Source organism: Monodon monoceros, unplaced genomic scaffold (assembly GCF_005190385.1).
Source record: "Monodon monoceros isolate NGI ecotype Baffin Bay Population unplaced genomic scaffold, NGI_Narwhal_1 Super_Scaffold_21, whole genome shotgun sequence".
Lineage (NCBI taxonomy): Eukaryota > Metazoa > Chordata > Mammalia > Artiodactyla > Monodontidae > Monodon > Monodon monoceros.
This window is the reverse complement of record NW_021703778.1, coordinates 119,915,544-119,937,410: the sequence shown is the minus strand read 5'-3', so window position 1 is coordinate 119,937,410 and position 21,867 is coordinate 119,915,544. Positions and strand designations below refer to the sequence as shown.

At 35.7% G+C, this 21,867-nt stretch overlaps 1 protein-coding gene across 4 annotated transcripts in view; it reads right to left on the bottom strand.

The window, feature by feature from the left end:
- TOGARAM1 (TOG array regulator of axonemal microtubules 1) overlaps window positions 1-21,867 on the bottom strand; it is an 80,779-nt gene that overhangs the window by 24,274 nt on the left and 34,638 nt on the right. For all 4 annotated transcript variants that reach the window (XR_003795990.1, XM_029238730.1, XM_029238731.1 and 1 more), the window contains exons 8-12: window positions 19,207-19,359; window positions 8,327-8,425; window positions 6,096-6,268; window positions 5,466-5,610; window positions 1,619-1,772 (exon numbers count right to left, since the gene is read on the bottom strand). Coding sequence is in view for 3 of the 4 variants with exons in the window: in XM_029238730.1 (XP_029094563.1) it covers window positions 1,619-1,772; window positions 5,466-5,610; window positions 6,096-6,268; window positions 8,327-8,425; window positions 19,207-19,359 (724 nt within the window). In the remaining variant the exon portion in view is untranslated. The remainder of the gene's footprint in view (window positions 1-1,618; window positions 1,773-5,465; window positions 5,611-6,095; window positions 6,269-8,326; window positions 8,426-19,206; window positions 19,360-21,867) is intronic.

Below are 21,867 nucleotides of genomic sequence, written 5' to 3'. Positions count from 1 at the left end.
TTTTCCCCTCCCTAAGCTGTGTAGGAAGTTAGCAAGGGCTCACCTTTGTTTCTCAGGGATCACTGTCTTTCACTGCCTGGTTAACAATACTCTGAAAACCATTGTTTCATATATTTTGTATTATTTCTTTAGTTCTTTCTGATGTGAAGGCAAATCTAATGCCTGTTAATCTATCTTGGCAGGAAGTGGAATTTCAAGAGTTCTATTTTGGCCATGTTAAATTTAAGATGTCTATTGGCATCCAAGTGGAAGTCAAAGAGGCAGTTTGATTACAAGTCCAGAGCTCAAGAAGATACCAGAGATTCAGATAAGCATTTATGAGAAATCAGAATACAGATAGAATTTAAAGCTATCGAATTGAATGAGATCATTTAAGAAAGGGGTTGGCAAACTATGGCTCACAGGGCAAATCTAGCCCCATCAGAGTTTACTTCTATAAGTAAAATTTTTATAAGTAAAGTTCACTGAAACACAACCGTGCCCATTCGTTTTCATACTGTCTAAGGCTGATTTTGCACTATAACAGCAAAGTTGAGTAGCTGCAACAGAGACAAGTGGCCTGAAAAGCCTAAAATATTTTACTATCTGGCTCTTTATAGGGAAAGATTGCCAGCCTGGATCTATGGGATGAATGTAGATAGAGAACGCCAGTGGATTAAATTCTGGAGCACTCCTCAATTTTGAAATCAAACATTAAGTACTGAAGCAGGAAAAGAACCAAGAGTCTCAAATTTTTCCAGGGTGAAATGAAAAAAAGTATATGAATAAGGGAGTGTCAACTGTGTCAAATGATGCTGAGAGGCTAAGTATGATGAGGACTAATAAGTGACCAGTATTTAGCAAATGGCCACTTCTGCAGTTTTAGTGAAGTGGCGGTCACAGTGGGGAGGGTTGAAAGCCAATCAAAGAAGGTTGAGAAGAGAACATAAGGTGAAAAAGCAGACACAATGAATTAGCCTTTTTGAGGACTTTTGCTAAAAAGGGGGGAGAAAAGATATGTGAAAATGTGAAGAAGATGTGCAGTTTAGGAAGGAGTTTTAAAAACAGGAAATATTATAGCACATTTTTGTGTTGATGAATATGAATCTAGAAAAGAAGCAAAACTGATGATGAGGTATAGGAGGTGGATGCAGAGAGAGATTGAAGATTGAATAGGGGAGGAAATGGGACAAGGGGAGCCAAGAGATGTTCCAGCTGAAGCAAGTGGAATGCCACTGTCTTTTTTTTCCCTTTGAGTTATTGGCTGGGTTGGCTGGGTGGCTGCTGTAGCTGTGGTAGGAACAGATAAGTATTTTCAGGATTTTTATAGGATATATTTCACAGAGAAACACTTGGAGAAATGATGAGATTTATACTTAATACCAAAAGGTTTGCATAATCCATAATAAAGCTAACTATGTCCTTATGGTATGTAAGTTATAATATAACAGGTAATACAGTGCTATTAGGACCAGAGTTCAGCTACATTAATAAGTTGGAAAAAACTCAGACTGCCTAAGAAGTAAAATAATCATTCCTAAGACTATTTTAATAGGAAATGTTTCAAGGTTTCTAAAAATAAATTTTCAGAAAACTTTTGGAACTCAGCTTAGTTTTAAGTTAAGGATGGTGAACTCACCAATCCTCATCAGCTAAAAGCCTCAGAGCTTCTGTCAGTGCTACTTCTGGTTTGGAAAATGGCCGTAGTTCTGATGAATCCATTATTTCTGGACTATGGGTGACAGAAGGCATCCTTTCTTTATACTGTGGAATGGCTCCAGGAGATGCTTCGTCTAAAACAAAGAAACATACTAAATAAAGCATCGAATAACTGATACAAAGGGGTACAAATAATATTCTGACCATAGACTCTATGAATATTTCTTATAGAAACTAGTAACTATTAGTTTAGTCTCTAACAAAATTGTAATACCTGGATACCAAAGCTATTTAAAACTATACTTTTTATGTACAAAATTATTAAATTACATTTACTGTAAGTATATAAGTGTTTTTGCAGTCATGAGTCATATAACAAAGTCTAGCTTTAAGAGCTAAAAGTCAGTAAGAAGCATATGATCCCATTTTGTAAAAACATGTGGATATATACCTGTTTCAGTGTACAACCAATAACAGAAATGAAGCTTTGTGACAACAGTATATAAATTACCAATTTTTGCTATTGTTATTGAATTAATGGTATACTAAAAATGGTATACTACCATGTGTAGTAACGTGGTCGATGTTTCTTCCATAATCAAACATTTACTTTCCATTTTCTAGATGTAAGGCATTGCCCTAGATATTGGGGAAACAAATCATCTGAGTGCTCAGGGTAATACCTTGAGGGCACTGCATAATGTAAGACACATGCAGTGAAGGTGTTAGAACGGAACAGACCAGAAAGATAAAATAGAATGTGTAATGGTTTTTGTAAATGGATAAAGGTTAGTTATTTTTTCATGTTAAGAGATAATTTTAAAAAGGTAATATTAAGCACTAGAAAACGACTATAATAAAAAGTATTTATCAACCATGCTGTTCTTAAGAAAATGTTAGATGAAACACATGAGATACACAAATATAAGAAATTACACTTGATGCTGTATATTAATTACATATTCAGATGCAATTAAAATCCAAAGACAACAAGATATTAATGATATTAGTTAACACTTATTAAATACTTTGTGTTAGATGTTGTGATAAAGACTTTACAAACTTTACTACATTTAATTCTCTCAACAAAGGTGATGGATATTCTCATTATCTCTAATTTGCAACCGAGAGAAAATAACTGAGTTTTACAGAGGCTAAGAAATGTATTCAAGGTCTCAATGCTAGTGAGTGGCAAAGGCAGGACTTTCATCTAGGTCTATTATCACCCTAGATTTTATACAAAGAGGTCTAAGACAGAATCCCTGCTTTCCAAACTTTATCACATACCCGATGAGAAGAGACATGCTAAAAGATGAATATGGTATTCTGGATTACTGTAGTGATAAACTTGTACCAGTTTTTGTTAGAGTAAATCACATATGAAGAAAATTATATGACAATTAATGAATATGATAAATAGACATCATTAATTTTTTTTGATGATTCAGATGCACCCTCATTAGGTTTCATATGTAAGACTGACATGTATTAAAAAAAAACAAAACACAAAACTCAACTTTGGAATTTTACAATCCAGAAAGAATAGCAAATACAAAATAGCACTACTAACTTTCATTTATTGACATCTTGCCTGCATTGTGCTAAGTGCTTCACATGTTTACATTATCCCATTTGATTCATTCAACAACCCTATGTGATGGTTACTACTATTCCTACATTACAGGTGAAGAAACTGTTGCTAAAGTTTTAAGGATTCCCTCTCTATATCTACTCCACCTCCATTCTCATGAGAGAATAATTCATTAGGAAGAGATGCAGATAAACACCAAGTTATCAACCTTGGGGTTATACCACTATTGCTACTGTTTTTACCTGAAAAAAGTGAAAAAACAAAACAAAACAAATACTACTCTGGAAAAGGAGGTGTACAGAGTATCAGTCTAAAGCAGTGCTGCCCCAACTAAGGGTTTTTTGTTTAAACGTCCCCTCCTGAAGCCTGCTACTTTTATAAAATACAATAAAAGTGTTGTGGCAAGTCTCTAAAAGGTTACTCTCACTGTTTGTAGTTATCCTGTAAGCATATTCTTCTGTTCAAAATATAAGCATGATTTCAAGGAAGCACTCTCCTTATACTGCTTAGAAATAAAATCTGCAAAGCCTATATTATAGGCGAGAAAAAATCACAAAATTAGTTGATGTCTCTAGCAAGAATGAATATGAAACAATTTATGATTTGCTACTCTTTGTATTATTTGCTACTATTTGTACTTCTATTCCTACTGTTAACTACTGACTTAGGTAAGAAGTTTTGTGGGTTTTTCTCCCCCTAGATTCTATGACAGTAATAATTAGTGAAACTATTTAAGTATGCTGAAAATAGGCTTAAATGTCACAAATGCCTAGATTTAACTGGTACTCAGGGCCGTGTTTAACCAGTAATTTTACAGGCCAACACCTCTCATCAGGCATACTCTCAATAATTACTAACTTTGAGGATACAGAATTTTTAAAACGTTTTCTACACTTCCTGCATTATTAAAAGAAATACAAGCTAGGAAGAATTGCAAACATTCATCTAGCTCAATTCTCTTTTATATTTATCTTTGGGAGAGGTTAAGTATGTTGTCTAAGATCACATTTATAAATTTACGTTTTCTATACTTCTTGGGTTTTTTGTTCACACCTAGACTTCAGACCCAACATCAATTTAAGAATGTTTGTTATAGTTTATACAGTTTATTCCTTAGGAAAAAAAATAACAAAAATAATAAGCAGTAATTTTTTTTTTTGTGGTACACAGGCCTCTCACTGCTGTGGCCTCTCCCGTTGCGGAGCACAGGCTCAGCGCCCATGCCCCACGGGCCCAGCCGCTCCGCGGCATGTGGGATCTTCCTGGACCGGGGCACGAACCCGTGTCCCCTGCAACAGCAGGCGGACTCTCAACCACTGCGCCACCAGGGAAGCCCATAAGCAGTAATTTTTAATGTTTATTATAGTTCACACAATTTTTCATTTCAATTTCTGATTTTCCTAGCTGCTGCTATACCTAAGACCTATTCAATATTTTTTAAAATAGCACAGGAAACATGGAGCTTAATCTTGACCAGGTATAGAACCTATTAAGTACTCAATGACTAGCTGAATAAATGATAAATGCAATGATTTTTTTTTATCATGATCTAATAGACCAGCTTCACAATCTCAGTTACCTTAGCTATAAAATGGAATACTACCCTCAGTGAAACAAGAATATTTTGCAGGGAACAAAGATGAGATCTTTGAGATAATCTGAACCTTTCAGATAGTTTAGATATTTTACATGGCCAGAAAATAGAGGCCTTTTTTCAGGTCACAAAGCTAATTAAAAGGCAGAACTAATATTAAAGAAGCCAGGTCTGTCTACTGACTCCTACTGGTTTAGTGTTTTTTCCATCACAAAATGCATTGAACCACATGTGGTCTCTTCAACTTAAATAAGCATTTGTGACATTACTCCCTATATTTAAACATACCTTACCTGACTCTGAAAACACTAAAGATGGTGACCTTTTTAAACTGGCCTCTTTTTTTCAATGGAGGGCTGAAGGCAATGTTTTCTAAAGGAGAACTTTCATTTTTTTCATATTCCCACCTCATCCCCCAAAATATTTAAGTCTAGAAGGGAGAAAAACAATCAATTAGCTTCCTTTTTATAAGAAACAGTATTTATTACAATAGTTAGAAGTAACTGGGTCTTTCAAATTTCAGTGTTGTATTTCAACATATTCCACTATTAGCCATATATCAACCTCAATTAAACTATAGTACATTAGTTTTAGAATATTACGAGTTAAATAAGACCACAGCAAATGTTAAATTCCACTTACTTTCAGATGCCATTTTCTCAGTTCCTGTATGTTTCATTCGTTCCCAAGGATTCTTCTCACAATCTTTAATGTCAAAAAGTTCTTTTTCCTCTTTTCTCTTTTGTCTCATCTTGTCATAAGTAGATTTTGAAATAGAAACTTTAATCTGCAGGAAAAAGTTGAAATATCTGAAATCATTCAGGGAGTCTGACATTTAAAATAACTATCTTCATCTTAGACAACTGTAAGCTATACAAAATAAACTATACATTTCTTAGTCCTTATTTCAGTAATTCTAAAACTGAATAGAATTACCTAGTGCTAATCTCCAAATAAATTTGTGCCTGAAGATACTAGTTTGTTACTCCCTGAGGATATCCTAGGAAATTGTTGAATATATACATACACATACATATATGTATATAAAGTACATGTAGAGCATAAAGTACACTAGATACTTTACGCCAGAATGACAGCATATTTGGTGGGAAAGGAGAATAACCTATCATTTAAATGATTAAAGTTCAGGAATTTCAATTACACTGAGATTTAAAAAAATTTAATCAAAACACTTTCACTACCCCAAATCTGATATACACAAAACAATGATGCATCACTGAATTTATCCTAATAATTAGTAAATAACCTTACATCTTTTTCATTCTCAACATCAACACATGATGGAATACTCTGCTGGACTGCTCTTCCATAAATCCCTGATGGTGGTTCAGTACTTTTAACTGAAAACGTATCCCCATTTTCCACAGAAGATATCACTGATTGGCTGCAGGTTGCTGGTGCTGGGACTGGACTTCCAAATACCCCTGAAAGCAACCAACCATCAAACTGTCATTAAGTATTTATGTGATGTTACGCTGGACAGCAAAGTTTTAAGACAAGGCTCGTCTTCAAGAAGTATACGATATAGTTAATAAGAAAAACATGTTAAATAATCACAAAATATAAAAACACTCTAACAGGATGATAATATGAGGTACCACAAGACATTTCATGATAATATCAAATGAGAACACCATATTGTAAGTTCTGAGTTCACAAGAAAGAACGGTTGGGTGAGCTGGGGGTTTAAGATGGTTTCAAAGAGCAAGGATTTGAGCTGGGATTAGAAGACACAAAGAATTTGGATAGACAAGTGAGGAAGGAGGGGAGGACGTCCTATGAGATGGGATGCTCATAAGCAGAGCTGAACAAGTAGAAAGCATGTATGTGGAGTGAATAAGTTTGGTTGGGCACAAGGCAAATAGAGGAAAAACAGAAAATAAGTTTACAAGGGTAGGTTGGAGCCTATCTGAGGAGGGACTTTTATTTTTTATTATATATTTCTTTTTAAAATTTATTTATTTATTTATTTTTGTCTGCGTTGGGTCTTTGTTGCTGCGTGTGGGCTTTCTCTAGTTGCAGCGAGTGGGGGCTACTCTTTTTTTTTTTTTTAAAGAAGATGTTGGGGGTAGGAGTTTATTAATTTATTTTATTTAGTTTTGCTGTGTTGGGTCTTCGTTTCTGTGCAAGGGCTTTCTCTAGTTGTGGCAAGCAGGGGCCACTCTTCATCGTGGTGTGCGGGCCTCTCACTATCGCGGCCTCTCTTGTTGCAGAGCACAGGCTCCAGACACACAGGCTCAGCAGTTGTGGCTCATGGGTCTAGATGCTCCGTGGCATGTGGGATCCTCCCAGACCAGGGCTTGAACCCGTGTCTCCTGCATTAGCAGGCAGATTCTCAACCACTGCACCACCAGGGAAGCCCGAGCGGGGGCTACTCTTCGTTGCAGTGTGTGGGCTTCTCATTGCGGTGGCTTCTTTTGCTGCAGAGCACGGGCTCTAGGCGCGCAGACTTCAGTAGTTGTGGCACATGGGCTCAGTAGTTGTGGCTCGTGGGCTCTAGAGCGCAAGCTCAGTAGTTGTGGTGCATGGGCTTAGTTGCTCTGCAGCATGTGGGATCTTCCCGGACCAGGGCTTGAACCCATGTCCCCTGTGTTGGCAGGTGGATTCTTAACCACTGTGCCACCAGGGAAGCCCTGAGGAGGGTCTTAATTTAACTTAATAAGACTCTATCAAGCAAAGAAGTTAGGAAAGCTTTCTGAGCATTTCATTCTATTTACCAAAAATAAGATGTACACCCTCAATGTCTATCATCATATTCTAGTTTTTCAACTAGAATTGAAATTAAAATTAAACTAAAATTAAATTGAAATTTAAATTAAATTTTAACTTAAATTAATTTTAATTTAATTTAAAAATAAAATTTAATTAAAAAATTAAAAAGGAATCTAGCTGGGTTGTGTTAATGAACTTGATGGGGAAATCCTTTCACAATGTATATGGATATCAAATCATCACACTGTACACTTTAAATATCTTACAATTTTATTTGTCAATTATACCTCAATAAAGTTGGGGGAAAAAAACACTAGTTTTAAAGGATATTTGCAAATATGTTGTTCAAAGGTTTCCTAACTCCCCTAAAATATATAAGAGATATTAATTAAGATTTGTCTAGTCTTTGCATGGGAGACAATACAATTATATTAATTTATATTGATGACAAAGTCGATCAATAAGGACTACTATTTGAATTTAAACTGTGGTAAAATGGTCTAAGCTATCCTAAAAGTGTCTTAGAAGTACCTAAACCCCACCTGTCACATAATACACCTCTGAAAATTACTGACATGAATTTACTGTTGTTTCATTAGAGGATAGAAATGTCATGTTACGTATTCACTTTTAATTCTTTCAATTTCACAATATTTTAAAAAGAAAGTTCTATTCAGCACCTGAATCACACTCTTCTCTATTCTTTATTGATATGCTTTGCTTATATGTGAAGAACATATTCAATTAAAAGCTAAAAAACTTTGAAATACCTTTTCCAACAACTACTACTGAGTCTTCTGATAAGGTATTTGTAGACATAAAGTTGAAACTGGAAATTTGGTGGAAATTTGATGATGACCCTGTAAATCCTAAAGAAACAAAAAAACCCACATTAAAAAATACATATTTATATAGTATTTCAGGATATCATAACATGATCTTTTAAAACTGAAAACTAACTTCATGCAAAGAATTTACAATTTATATATTTACGCATGTTCATTAACTCAATAAATTTTTTTTTATTTATTTATTTTTTGTTTTTGCGGTACGCAGTCCTCTCACTGTTGTGAACTCTCCCGTTGCGGAGCACAGGCTCTGGACACGCAGGCTCAGAGGCCTTGGCTCACAGGCCCAGCCGCTACACGGCATGTGGGATCTTCCTGGACCGGGGCATGAACCTGTGTCCTCTGCATCAGCAGGCGGACTCTCAACCACTGTGCCACCAGGGAAGCCCAACTCAATAAATATTTATAATTAGAATACCTGGTTTGTCCATTGTATATTCTTGCCTCCTTTGTCATAGATTAATTGACTGTAGGTGCATGGGTTTACTTCTGAGCTCTCTATTCTGTGCCATTGATCTATATGTCTGTTTTTGTGCAAATACCACGCTGTTTTGATTACTGTAGTGCTGCAGTATTGTTTGAAGTCTCAAAGGGATATGCCTCCAGCTTCATTCTTTTTTCCTCAGGACTGCTTTGGCAATTCTGGGTGTTTTGTGATTCCATATAAATTTTAGTATTATTGTTCTAGTTCTGTGAATAATGCCATGCGTATTTTGATAGGGATCACATTAAATCTGTATAGTTTGCTTTGGGTAGTATTAACTTTTAAACATTAACTCTTCCAATCCAAGAGCACGGGATAGCTTTCCATTTCTTAAAATCATCATCAATTTCCTTTATCAATGTTTTGGAGTCTTCGGCATATAGGTTTTTCACTCATTTCATTTCTTCATTTTGCCACACCATGAGGCATGTGGGATCTTAGTTCCCCCCCCAGTGATCGAACTCATGCCCCCTGCATTGGGAGTGCAGAGTCTTAACCACTGAACCACCAGGGAAGTCCAGTATTTTTTTTTTTGACGTGATTTTAAATGGGATTTTTTTTTAACCTTCTTTCTGATATTTCATTGTTACTGTAAAAAAATGTAACAGATTTCTGTATATTAATCTTGTAACCTGCTACCTTGCTGAATTCATCTATTAGTTCTAATAATTTTTGCGTGGAGTCTTTAGGGGTCTCTATATAGAGTATCATGTCATCTGCCAATAGGGACAGTTTTACCACCTCCCTTCCGATTTGGATACCTTTTGTTTCTTTTTCTTGTCTGATTGCTTCCAATACTATGCTCAATAGAAGTGGTGAGAGCAGGTATCCTTGTCTTGTTCCTGAATTTAGTGGGAAGGCTTTTAGCTTTTCACCATTGAGTATTATGTTGGCTGTGGGTTTGCTGTAAATGGCTTTTGAGGTATGTTCCCTCTATACCCACTTGGGTGAGAGTTTTTACCATGGATGGATGCTGAATTTTATCAAATACTTTTTCTGCATCTATTGAGATGATCATATGGCTTCCTGTTGATGTAGTATTGATATATCACATTGATTATTATGATGAACCATCCTTGTGACCCTAAAATGAATCCAACTTGATCGTGATGTATGATCCTTTTTACGTATCATTGGATTCAGTTTGCTAATATTTTGGAAAGTTTTTTTTTTTGATTGATTGATTGATTTGGCTGCATTGGGTCTTAGTTGTGGCACGCAGGATCTTTGCTGCAGCACATGGGATCTTTCATTGCAGCACGTGGGCTCTAGAGCGTGCAGGCTCAGTAGCTGTGGCGCAAAGGCTCTCTAGTTGTGGCACATGGGCTCCAGAGTGCGCGGGCTCAGTAGTTGCAGCAAGCAGGCTCTCTAGTTGTGGCTCATGGGCTCTAGAGCGTGTGGGCTCAGTAGCTGTGGCACACGGGCTTAGCTGCCCCGCGGCATGTAGGATCTTAGTTCCCCGACCAGGGATCAAACCCACGTCCCCTGCATTAGAAGGTGGATTCTTAACCACTGGACCAAATCAAAAAATATTTGCTAATATTTTGTTGAGGATTTGTACATCTATGTTTATGAAACATATTGATCTGTAATTTTCTTTCTTTTTTCTTTTCTTAATGTCTTTGTCTGGTTTTGGTATCAGGGTGACGATGGCTTCATAGAATGAATTAGGGAGTGTTCCCTCCTCTTCAATCTTTTGGAATAGTTTGAGAAGGATAGGTGTAAGGTCTTGTATGTTTGGTAGAATTTCCCAGTGAAGCTGTCTGGCCCGAGATTTTTGCTTGCAGAGAGCTTTTTAAATTACAAATTCTATTTCACTTCTAGTGATCAGTCTGTTCAAAATATGTTTCTTCTTGACTAAATTTTGGCAGGCTGTATATTTCTAAAAATTTGCCCAATTTGTTGGCATATAACTCTTCATAGTATTCTCATGAGTTTTTGTATTTCTGTGGTATCAGTTGTTATTTCTCTTTACCTTCTTATGTTTTTTCGGGGTCCTCTCTCTTTTCTTCTTGGTGAGCCTGGCTAGAGGTTTGTCAATTTTGTTTATCTTAAAAACAAACAAACAAAAAAAACAGCTCTTGGTTTTATTGATCTCTTTTTTTTTTGATCTCTATTTATTTCCTCTCTGATATTTATTTATTTCCTTCCTTCTGCTGGCTTTGGGTTTTGTTTGTCTTTCTTCTTCTAGTTCTTTTAGGTGGTAGGTTAGGTTGTTTATTTGAGATTTTTCTTGTTTCTTGAGGAATATCTGTATCGCTATAAACTTCCCTCTTAGAAATGCTTTTGCTATATCCCACAGATTTTGTAAAGTTGTATTTTCATTGTCACTTGTCTTGAGGTATTTTCTGATTTCCTCCTTGGTTTCATCGTTTACCCACTGGTTTTTTACTACCATGTTGCTTAGTATCCATGTGATGGGTTTTTTTCTTATTTTTCTTTCTGTGGCTGATTTCTACAGTTTCATACTATTGTGGTTAGAAAAGATGCTTGAAATAATTTCTATCCTCCTAAATTTGTTGAAGCTTGTTTGGTGACCTAGTATGTCATCTATTGCAGAGAATGTTCCATGGGCACTTGAAAAGAATGTGTATTCTGGGTTTTATCAATGTAGTGTCCTATAGATATCAATTAAGTCCAACTGGTCTATTGCATCACTTAGGATCTCTGTTCCCTTATTGACTTTCTGTCTGGAAATCTGTCCATTGATGTCAGTGGGGTGTTAAAAGTCTCCTAGTATTATTGTATTCCTGTCAGTTTCTCTCTTCATGTCTGTTAGTATTTGTTTTATATAGTGTATTTAGGTGCTCCTATACTGAGTACATATATGTTAATGAGAATAATATCCTCTTCTTGTATTGATCCTTTTATCATGATATAATGTCCTTCTTTGTCTTTCTTTATGAACTTTGTTTTAAAGTCTATTTTGTCTTTAGAAAATGGACTTGAGGACATGGGGTGGGAGGGCAAACCTGGGGTGAAGTGAGAATAGCATCGACATACATACACTACTGAATGTAGAATAGTTGGCTGGTGGGAAGCAGCAGCATAGCACAGGGAGATCAGCTCGGTGTTATGCGATGATCTAGAGGGGTGGGTTAGGGAGGATGGGAGGGAGGCTCATGAGGGAGGGGATATGGGGACATGTGTATGCATATGGCTGATTTGCTTTGTTGTGCAACAAAAACTAACACAGTACTGTGAAGCAATTATACTCCAACAAAGATTTATTAAAAAAAAGAAAAAAAAAGTCTATTTTGTCTGATACGAGTATTGCTACTCCCACTTTCTTGTTATTTCCATCTGCATAAAATACCTTTTTCCATCCCCTCACTTTCAATCTGTATGTGTTCTTTGCCCTAACGTGAGTCTCTTGTAGGCAGCATATTGTAGGTTCTTGTGTTTTTATCCAGTCTGCCATTCAGTCTTTTTTTTTTTTTTTTTTTTTTTTGCGGTACGCAGGCCTCTCACTGTTGTGGCCTCTTCCGTTGCGGAGCACAGGCTCCGGACGCGCAGGCTCAGCAGCCATGGCTCACAGGCCCAGCCGCTCCGCGGCATGTGGGATCTTCCCGGACTGGCGCACGAACCCGTGTCCCCTGCATCAGCAGGCGGACTCTCAACTACTGCGCCACCAGGGAAGCCCCCATTCAGTGTCTTTTGATCGGAGTATTTAGTCCATTGATATTTAAAGTGATTATTAATAGGTATGTACTTATTGCCATTTTAAACCTTGTTTCCCAGTTGATTCTGTAGTTCTTCTTTGTTCATTTCTTCCTTTTGTGGTTTGATGATTGTGTATTATGTTGGAGTTCCTTTCTTTTTGGTTTTTGTGAATCTATGTATGTTTTTGATTTGTGTGATAAACTTGCTGGGTAGAGTATCCTAGGTTGTAGGTTTTTCCCTTTCAGGACTTTGAATATATCATGCCACCCCCTTGCGGACTGCAAAGTTTCTGCAGAGAAATTAGCTGATAGCCTTATGGAGATTCCCCTGTAACTGACTCTTTGACTCTTTGTTTTTCTCTTGCTGTCTTTAGAATCCCTTCCTTAACTCTTTCCACGTTAATTATATGTCTTGGTGTGGGTGTTTGGATTCATCTTGTTTGGGACCCTCTGTGTTTCCTGCACCTGGATATCTGTTTCCTTCTCTATGTTTGAGAAGTTCTCAGTCTCTTCAGCAAGTGGTGTTGGAAAAGCTGGACAGCTACATGTAAATTAATGAAATTAGAACACTACCTCACACCATATTCAAAAATAAACCCATAAAGACCTAAATGTAAGACATGACACCATAAAACTTCTAGAACAGTACACAGGCAAAACATTCTCAAACATAAATTGTACTAATGTTTTCTTAGATCAGTCTCCCAAGGCAAAAGAAATAAAAGCAAAAATAAACAAATGGGACCTAATCAAACTTAAAAGCCTTTGCATAGCAAAGGAAACCGTAAACAAGATGAAAAGACAACCTAGGGAATCAGAGGAAATATTTGCAATTGATGTGACCAACAAGGGTTAATATCCAAAATATACAAATAGCTCATAAAATTCAGTATCAGAAAAACAAACTCAAAAAATGGGCAGAAGACCTAAACAGACATGTCTCCAAAGTAGACATACAGATGGCCAACGGGCACATGAAAAGATGCTCAACATTGCTAAGTATCAGAGAAATGCAAATCAAAATCACAACGAGGTACCGGTCAAAATGGCTACCATCAAAGTCTACAAGTAATAAATACTGGAGAGGAGGTGGAGAAAAGAGAACACTTGTACATTGTTGGTGGGACTGTAAATTGGTGCAAACATGATGGAAAACACTATTACATGATCCAGCAATTCCGCTCCTGGGTATATATCCAGAAAAAAATGAAAACACTACTTTGAAAAGATACATGCACCCTAATGTTCACAGCAGCACTATTTACAATAGTCAAGACATGGAAAAAACACAAGTGCCCATCAACAGATGACTGGTTTAAGAAGATGTGATGTATATGTATATATTATATATATATATGTATACATACATACATATATACACATACACAATGGAATATTACTCAGCCATAAAAAAGAATGAAATATTGCCATTTGCAGCAACATGGATTGATCTAGAGAATATCATACTAAGTAAGTCAGAAAGAGAAAGACAAATATTATATGCTATCATTATATGTGGAATATAAAAAATAATATAAATGAATCCATATACAAAACAGAAACAGACTCACAGACATAGAAAACAAACTTCTGGTTACCAAATAGAAATGGGAGGGAAGGGAGGAATAAACTAGGAGTATGGGATTAACATACACACACTACTATACACAAAATAGATAAGCAACAAGGATCTACTTTATAGCACAGGGAACTATATTCAATATCTTGTAATAACCTATAATGGAAAATAATCTGAAAAAAATATATAATTGAATCACTTTGCTATATATGTAAAACTAATACAATATTGTAAATCAACTATATTTCAATTAAAAAAAGAAACCTAGCTCAGACTAGGCACTAGAGAGAAAAGAAACCTTGAAACACTTAAGGAGTTTATACATGCCAAGGTTAAGAGTGGGAAAGATGGCACTTCCCTGGTGGTGCAGTGGTTACGAATCCTCCTGCCAATGCAGGGGCCATAGGTTTGAGCCCTGGTCCAGGAAGATCCCACATGCCACAGAGCAACTAAGCCCGTGTGCCACAACTACGGAGCCTGTGCTCTAGAGTCTGCGAGCCACAGCTACTGAGCCCACGTGCCACAATTACTGAAGCCCGCATGCCTAGAGCTCATGCTCTGCAACGAGAAGCCACTGCAATGAGAAGCCCATGCACCGCAACGAAGAGTAGTCCCCACTTGCCACAACTAGAGAAAGCCCAAGCGCAACAATGTAGACCTGACACAGCCAAAAAAGAGTGGAAAAGATATACAAGAAAATAATCACCACATGATAATCAACCAACAAAAGGATAACTTTGAAGGAAAGCTTCTAACCCCCAGGAACAGATCAAGTCAATTTTATAGCAATCTGTACTTTCCTAGGTTAACTTCTAGCTCAGTTTGTGATTATTTAATTATCCTCTCTCCTACTAGACTGTAAGCTCTATGGGAATAGCACCTATGTCTAGTTTTGATTATCATTCTTTTCCAGAGACCGTTAGTACAGTGCTTGGCACATAGCAGGTGCTCAATAAATGTTAGATGAATGTTGTAAGGCAGAAAAAATGGAAAGCAAAATATAATTAATTTAGGGTCAACTGACAGAAACATCAGGTAGCCCCAAAAAGTGTTTGGTGACAAAGAGAAACAAATCTCAGTAAATGGAACTATTTGCTCCACAGTAGTTCACAAACATAAAATCTATACATAAACTATTAAGAGATGATTGATAATTAGACAAATCTCATGAGGAAACACATAAAAAACATATTTAAGTAGCTTAATTTCATTTATAAGAGAGGCTGACATAACACCATTTTTTGGTTGTTTTTATTTTTACCTTAACAAAACAAAGCTTTTTTTTTCAATCATATAATATTCGTTCTTGAAACAGGGGAGAGGTTCTGCTCCATATAATCCTTACTCAAGGACCAGGGTTCATCATCTAGAACATCAGAATCATAGTGGCAGGAGGAAGATGGAAAAAGAGAATCATGAACCTGTTCTAAAGCCCTTCTACCCACATGTCACTTCTGATTACGTTTCATTGGTTAAAGAAACTCATGTGATCATCTAACTGCAAAGGGTCAGAGAAGTGTATTCCTGCTGATTAGCCAAAAGGAGAACTGGAAATAATTAATGAGCAGCGATCATAACATCATTTTTAATGTTACTTTTACTTTTTACCCTACAGTTTCTTCTAAGCAAAGAATTACTGAAAGAAATATTGCTCAAATCTCAATTCTAACATATAAAGAAAAAATATGCTTAAAAGATTTTTTGCATATGAACTATCCTTATATAATCTTTTTTTGTTATTTCTGTCCCATTCATTCAAACAGAGAAAGAGAAAATATTAACTCATGGAATCTAGTTTGCTAACACTCCAAGCATCCATCTTAATCACTTTCTCAAATCATTAATTGGGGCTCCAGGTTAATATGCTAGAAAATGGGAAGGTTCAAAGGGACAACCAGCAGAGAAAAGGAAGAAGAGGTGGTTCTGAGAGCTAATCCTAAAAAAGTCTGAAGTTTCTTGTAAAAGGAATCCATTCACATTTGCCACTCATTGCCAATATTTCTTTTGGAAGGTTTTTTTATTCCTTTTAGCACTGCACTCAATATTTACTTTAACCTGATTATTTGAGCATGCAAGTTTTGTCTGATTGTGCCCAAGGCCACACTATTAGTTTTGGTTGGCTCATCACCACTCCATTCATTTAACATGTGGCATGAACACCATTATATACAAAGCATAATAGGGATATAAAGATGACAGTATCTTAACTTTATCTTATACTACTCCAGACCAGAAACATGGGGAAAGCTTCCTAAAGAAATGGCTTTTAGCCAGTATTCAAAAAACAGACATGATCTGGACACATTAAGATTAGGAAAGGGCATCAATGAAGACTGTACATACAAACCAAGAAAACTTCTAGTATTAAGAATTCTAGAGCATTTGGCATGAAAAGAAGTATAGTGAGAGGTAATTCAAGAAAGGTAAGCTGAGGCAAGATTATTAAGGGTCTTAAAAATTATGCTACAGAGTAGGAAATTTATTCTGTGAAAACCACTCAAGGTTTTGAGTATGGAAGAGATGATGACTGTACCTTAGAAAGATAATTCTGGAAGAGTATGTAGCCTTAATTAAAAAGAACTGAAAATAAGTGATAAAATGTCTTATCACAAGGCTACTGTAATTATCCAGGGAAGAAGTAATGAAAGCCCAAATTAAACTGAAAAGAATTGGTAAGATTGGTCACTGCCTGAACTTGGAGGATAAGGAGAAGTAGAAAAGATGACTGTAAAGTTTTAAGTCTCCGTAACTGGGAAAATGGTAATGCTGCTAATAAAAATAGATTAAAAAGGAGGAGGAGCAGGTCCAGAAAGGAAGGTAAGTTTGGTTTTGAACATGTTTATTCTTGTTGGCCAGATAGACCTAGTATATGTTTGGTTTAGAGTTGGAAGTGTGAGTGTGAAGTAATTTTCTGGAATAGAATTAACTATTGATCAAAGATACAAATATTTTTATGAGTCTGTTGTCCAAAACAAAAAAAGCCACTGGCAGTAAATGAACATATTCAGCAATTATTTAAAAACAATTAAATTATATTACCTTTAGGAAGAAAAGTATTTTTACATTTGATTTTTTATATAAGAAAATATGTAAGTAAATATGAAAAAACCCTGTCATTCTCTTTTGTAAAAACAATGGACAAATGATCTCTCCTAAAAAGAACAGATACTATGAATTATATTAAGGATTAAATTTTAAGAAATTTACCAAAAAAACAAAAACAACAACAAAACACAAAAGGTTTCTAATCAAGTTCCCTCTTACTGAAGTTGTGTTAGCTCCACAAAAAATATACATGTCTAAAATGCCTGATTACCTGCACATGTATGACTTAAGGTGACCAGAAGCAAGAGAATTTGACCTTACGATAACCAAGATTGCTACACACAAAAAAATGACAGCTCCTTACCTTTACTGGTAGGCCACAATGCTTAAATACAGGTGACTTCTATTTACTCTATTGAAATATTTATACCCTTCAAAATCACTCCCTCTTTGTTTTTTGACCCACCTCCTAGAATAACAAAACTAAAAACAAAAATAAACAAATGGGACCTAATGAAACTTAAAAGCTTTTGCACAGCAAAGAAAACCATAAACGAGACGAAAAGACAACCCTCAGAAGGGGAGAAAATATTTGCAAATGAAGCAACTGACAATGGATTAATCTCAAAAAATATACAAAGAGCTCATGCAGCTCAATATCAAAAAAACAATAAATGCTGGAGAAGGTGTGGAGAAAAGGGAACCCCTTGCACTGTTGGTGGGAATGTAAATTGATACAGCCACAATGGAGAACAGTATGGAGGTTCCTTAAAAAGCTAAAAATAGAGCTACCATATGATCCAGCAATCTCACTCCTGGACATATATCTGGAGAAAACTATAACTCGAAAAGACACATGCACCCCAATGTTCACTGCAGCATTATTTACAATAGCCAGGACATGGAAGCAACCTAAATGTCCATTGACAGATGAATGGATAAAGAAGATGCAGTATATATATACAATGGAATATACTCAGCCATAAAAAAGGAACGAAATTGAGTTATCTGCAGTGAGGTGGATGGGCCTAGAGTGTCATACAGAGTGAAGTAAGTCAGAAAGAGAAAAACAAATACCATATATTAATGCATATATGTGGAATCTAAAAAATGGTACAGATTAACCTATTTGCAAGGCAGAAATAGACACGCAGATGTACAGAATGGACGTGTGGACATGGGGGAGGGAGGAAGGGGTGGTGGGATGAATTGGGAGATTGGGATCGACATATATACACTACCATGTGTAAAACAGATAGCTAGTGGGAACCTGCTGTATAGCACAGGGAGCTCAGCTTGGTGCTCTGTGGCGACCTAGATGGGTGGGAGGGAGGTCCAAGAGGAAGGGGATATATGTATACATACAGCTGATTCACTTCATTGTACAGCAGAAACTAACACAACATTGTAAAGCAACTATACCCCAATAGTAAAAAACAACAACAACAACAAAACAAAATCACTTCCTCTCTACCCTGAGGAAAAAAATTTAAATGCAGCTGAAATAGGATCTCTGAAAAAAACAGAGCAGTCATAGAAGTGCTGCTTGCTACTAAGTTTAAAAAAAAAAAAAAGGAATGTAAATTATTAACAATGGTTAGTGATAACAAGGAAGCTTCCCAGGTTCTACCACAGGGAAATTATATTCCTGTTTCCAGTTTTACTCCATAGTTACAACCTAAGTAGGCACCTGGGAGTCTTTTGTTCACATGATTTCTCCGTCGCATTTTAATGGTAAAATGTCTGTATGTGTGTGTATGCGTGTGTGTATCCTGGGGTTAAAGGTCAGCAGGGAAACCCTAGTTTTCACCTCTTGGGTAATAGCTTCCCTGCATTGGCTCCTCAGACAAAACCATAAATTAATATGTGAACCTATGTGTTCTCCTATTTGGCAAGATTATTCAAACAACAACACAGCAGCAGAAGGGTAAGAAGAAAAATCTCAAAACTGAGACCTCAGTTAGTTTTTCTTTATTGGCATGCTTACAGAGAGACACTGAATCTTAAAAATGAACTTATGAAATTTACTAACCTTTTGTATGCTTATAATGTCTTGGGTGTTCCTTACTTTGTATTTTTAAAACACTAGGTGAAATGTCATGTGACCTATCATCTTCAAAATCACCACATCCAAACCCATAGTTCACACGTTGACCAATTATGCTTACATTGGATGTTGTAATCCCTATAAAATAAATAAAATACATAAAAATATTTATTTGAATGATGTAATACCATAGGTACATATCTCTCCTCTAAATCTATCTTGGCTTCTAAACCTTTAAAAAGGTTCAATAACATAATATTAAAAATTATAACATTACAGTAATTTTTTAAAGTTTTATCTTATTTAAAATTTTTATAATACTTTTACCTTACTAGCAGATCAGAACATTTATTATAAGCCATACTATCACATTTTACAAAAGAGGCTTTAAAATTACAATGAAATACAAAATTCAATGTTTGAAAGAGATAATCAAATATATATATTTTAAAAACATGACAGGCATTTAATGTTTAAACGACACTTTACAGCAAAACAGAATTTTTTTAAATCTAGAATTTTTAAACTGCTTCCTGAGAGAGGCCTATATTCTCCATTTCTCTCTTTTCTCCCACTCTCATGGTCTGGCTTGTGAGGCAATAAACTATATAGGAAAGGAGCTCAGAATCTGGAATTATGCTTCCTGGCTTTAAATCATAGCACTGCCACTTAAATTGCTGACAGAAGCTGGTCAAGACACTTAAGCTTATTTGTAAAATGGGGATAATAGTAGTAGCTCTTCGAGAACCTCTGTGAGGATTGAATGAAGAAAATGTAAAGGGGTTATTAGTACAGGGACTAGTGTACCATAAATATACAAATGTTATATTCCTAGTTAAAAACAAATCAAACCCTAATGTAGGCCTCCTTTTAATAAATACCTAAAATTTTAATCTACATTTGAATGTTTAAACTGAACACCCTATACTAATACTTTGCAGCTGTTAAAACCACAAAACTACTAAATGGAAAATCCTAGGCAATATATATTTAAGTCACCATCCATTTTTATGTATAGCTGCCATGTAAACCATTAAGTAATAACAATAAAATATAATTTGTTTTTAATACTGTTGAGGGTATTTTAATAAAAACAGGACAGCAGGGAGAGGAGGTGGCTGGTGGCCGCTGGGCTAGAGAGTACTGCAGAGTATAGGGCACTAGGTCAGATTCATTGAGAAAGATTTAAAAAATATCTGCTGTTAAATGATAGAGACCTTCTGGGCATAACATGGATATCTTTCTAAATTCTTCTTAATTTTGATAGTTAATTCATAAAGTAAGCCTCATAAAGATATTGGCTTTGGATGGAAATGCTTTCTACTAATAGTTGATACTAACGTAAAGCTACAGGAAAAAAGTTTGCTAAAACAACATTCAGGAAATTCAGCACAATGTGCTATAGTAGGTAGTAGTGGAATCTATGTGGAAATCTTTATTGGAAATGCTGATGTGAAGACAGAATTAATTTATAATTTTTACGTAATTATTTTTGTTTTTATCTTCAGGTAGTCCTTATTCTGAGCATTACCATTTTTATGTTTCACCAATTAAACAACAATAAACTTGTAGAAATCACTTGCTTACTGAAAACAAAACAAACCCTATCCCAAAGAAACAAAAAATGTAAACCCAAATTTATAAAATCCTAAACCATTAGCAACTTAACATTTTGGAAGCATATTAAATTTAACCAAGAATATCTTACAGTAAATACAATAATAGTGTTTCTAAAACTTGATCCTAGAAATACCTAACTTATTTGTTAAAAATGCAGATTTCTAACTCTGAAGATTGATTCAGTAGGTATAAGGTGAGGCCCCAAAACCTGTATGTTATATGCATTCCTAGTGATTCCTAGGATTAGGCAAGTTTGAGAAACACTGACTATTAAACAAGTTTGGGAAACACTGAACATCGCATACAGAAGTGTGTATTACTGTAAGACCTATCACTCCACTAAAATTTAAATGACTCACAAAGTCATACAACTAGGGTCAGAGGGAAACTCAAATCTCGGTTTTCTAAATCTACCCTTCTCTAATTCCAAGAATATTCTTCCAAAAGAGGGTTCCATTTTTATAAACTGGATACAACCTGGCAACAAAGTGTCTCTTCAAACTTATATAATTATTTGTAAAGTAATAAATAATTTATTAGGATAATCAGCCTTAAAAAAGAATTAAAGAATAACTTTATGTATTATATTTCTTTGGGTCTTCCCCTTTAGGAGAACAAATACTTACCAAGTGCCCACTATGTACTAGGTGCTTTATATATGTTATATACTTAGATCTTCACTACCCTTCTCAAGGTTTACATCATCAGATGAGGGAACTAGTTTCAAAGCAATTAAGTAACTTGCACAGAGCAAGAATATGATTATTAAAATATCAAACTGGGATTCCAGCTAGAGTCTTTCAGACTCCAAAGCACATATACATTGCCTTCCTGTGCCTAGTAGAATAACTATCTCTTAGTCTAACACACAAGCTTTGTGGAAGCCAGTATACCAGACACACATAGCTGAGTTGGGCTTTTATAATTATGACAGGCACTTGTTGGCAATCAGGGGTAAATAATCTCTGGGGATCAAGAATCTGAGAGTCCAAAAAAATAAAATACTTTTTACTTATATAGTGCAAT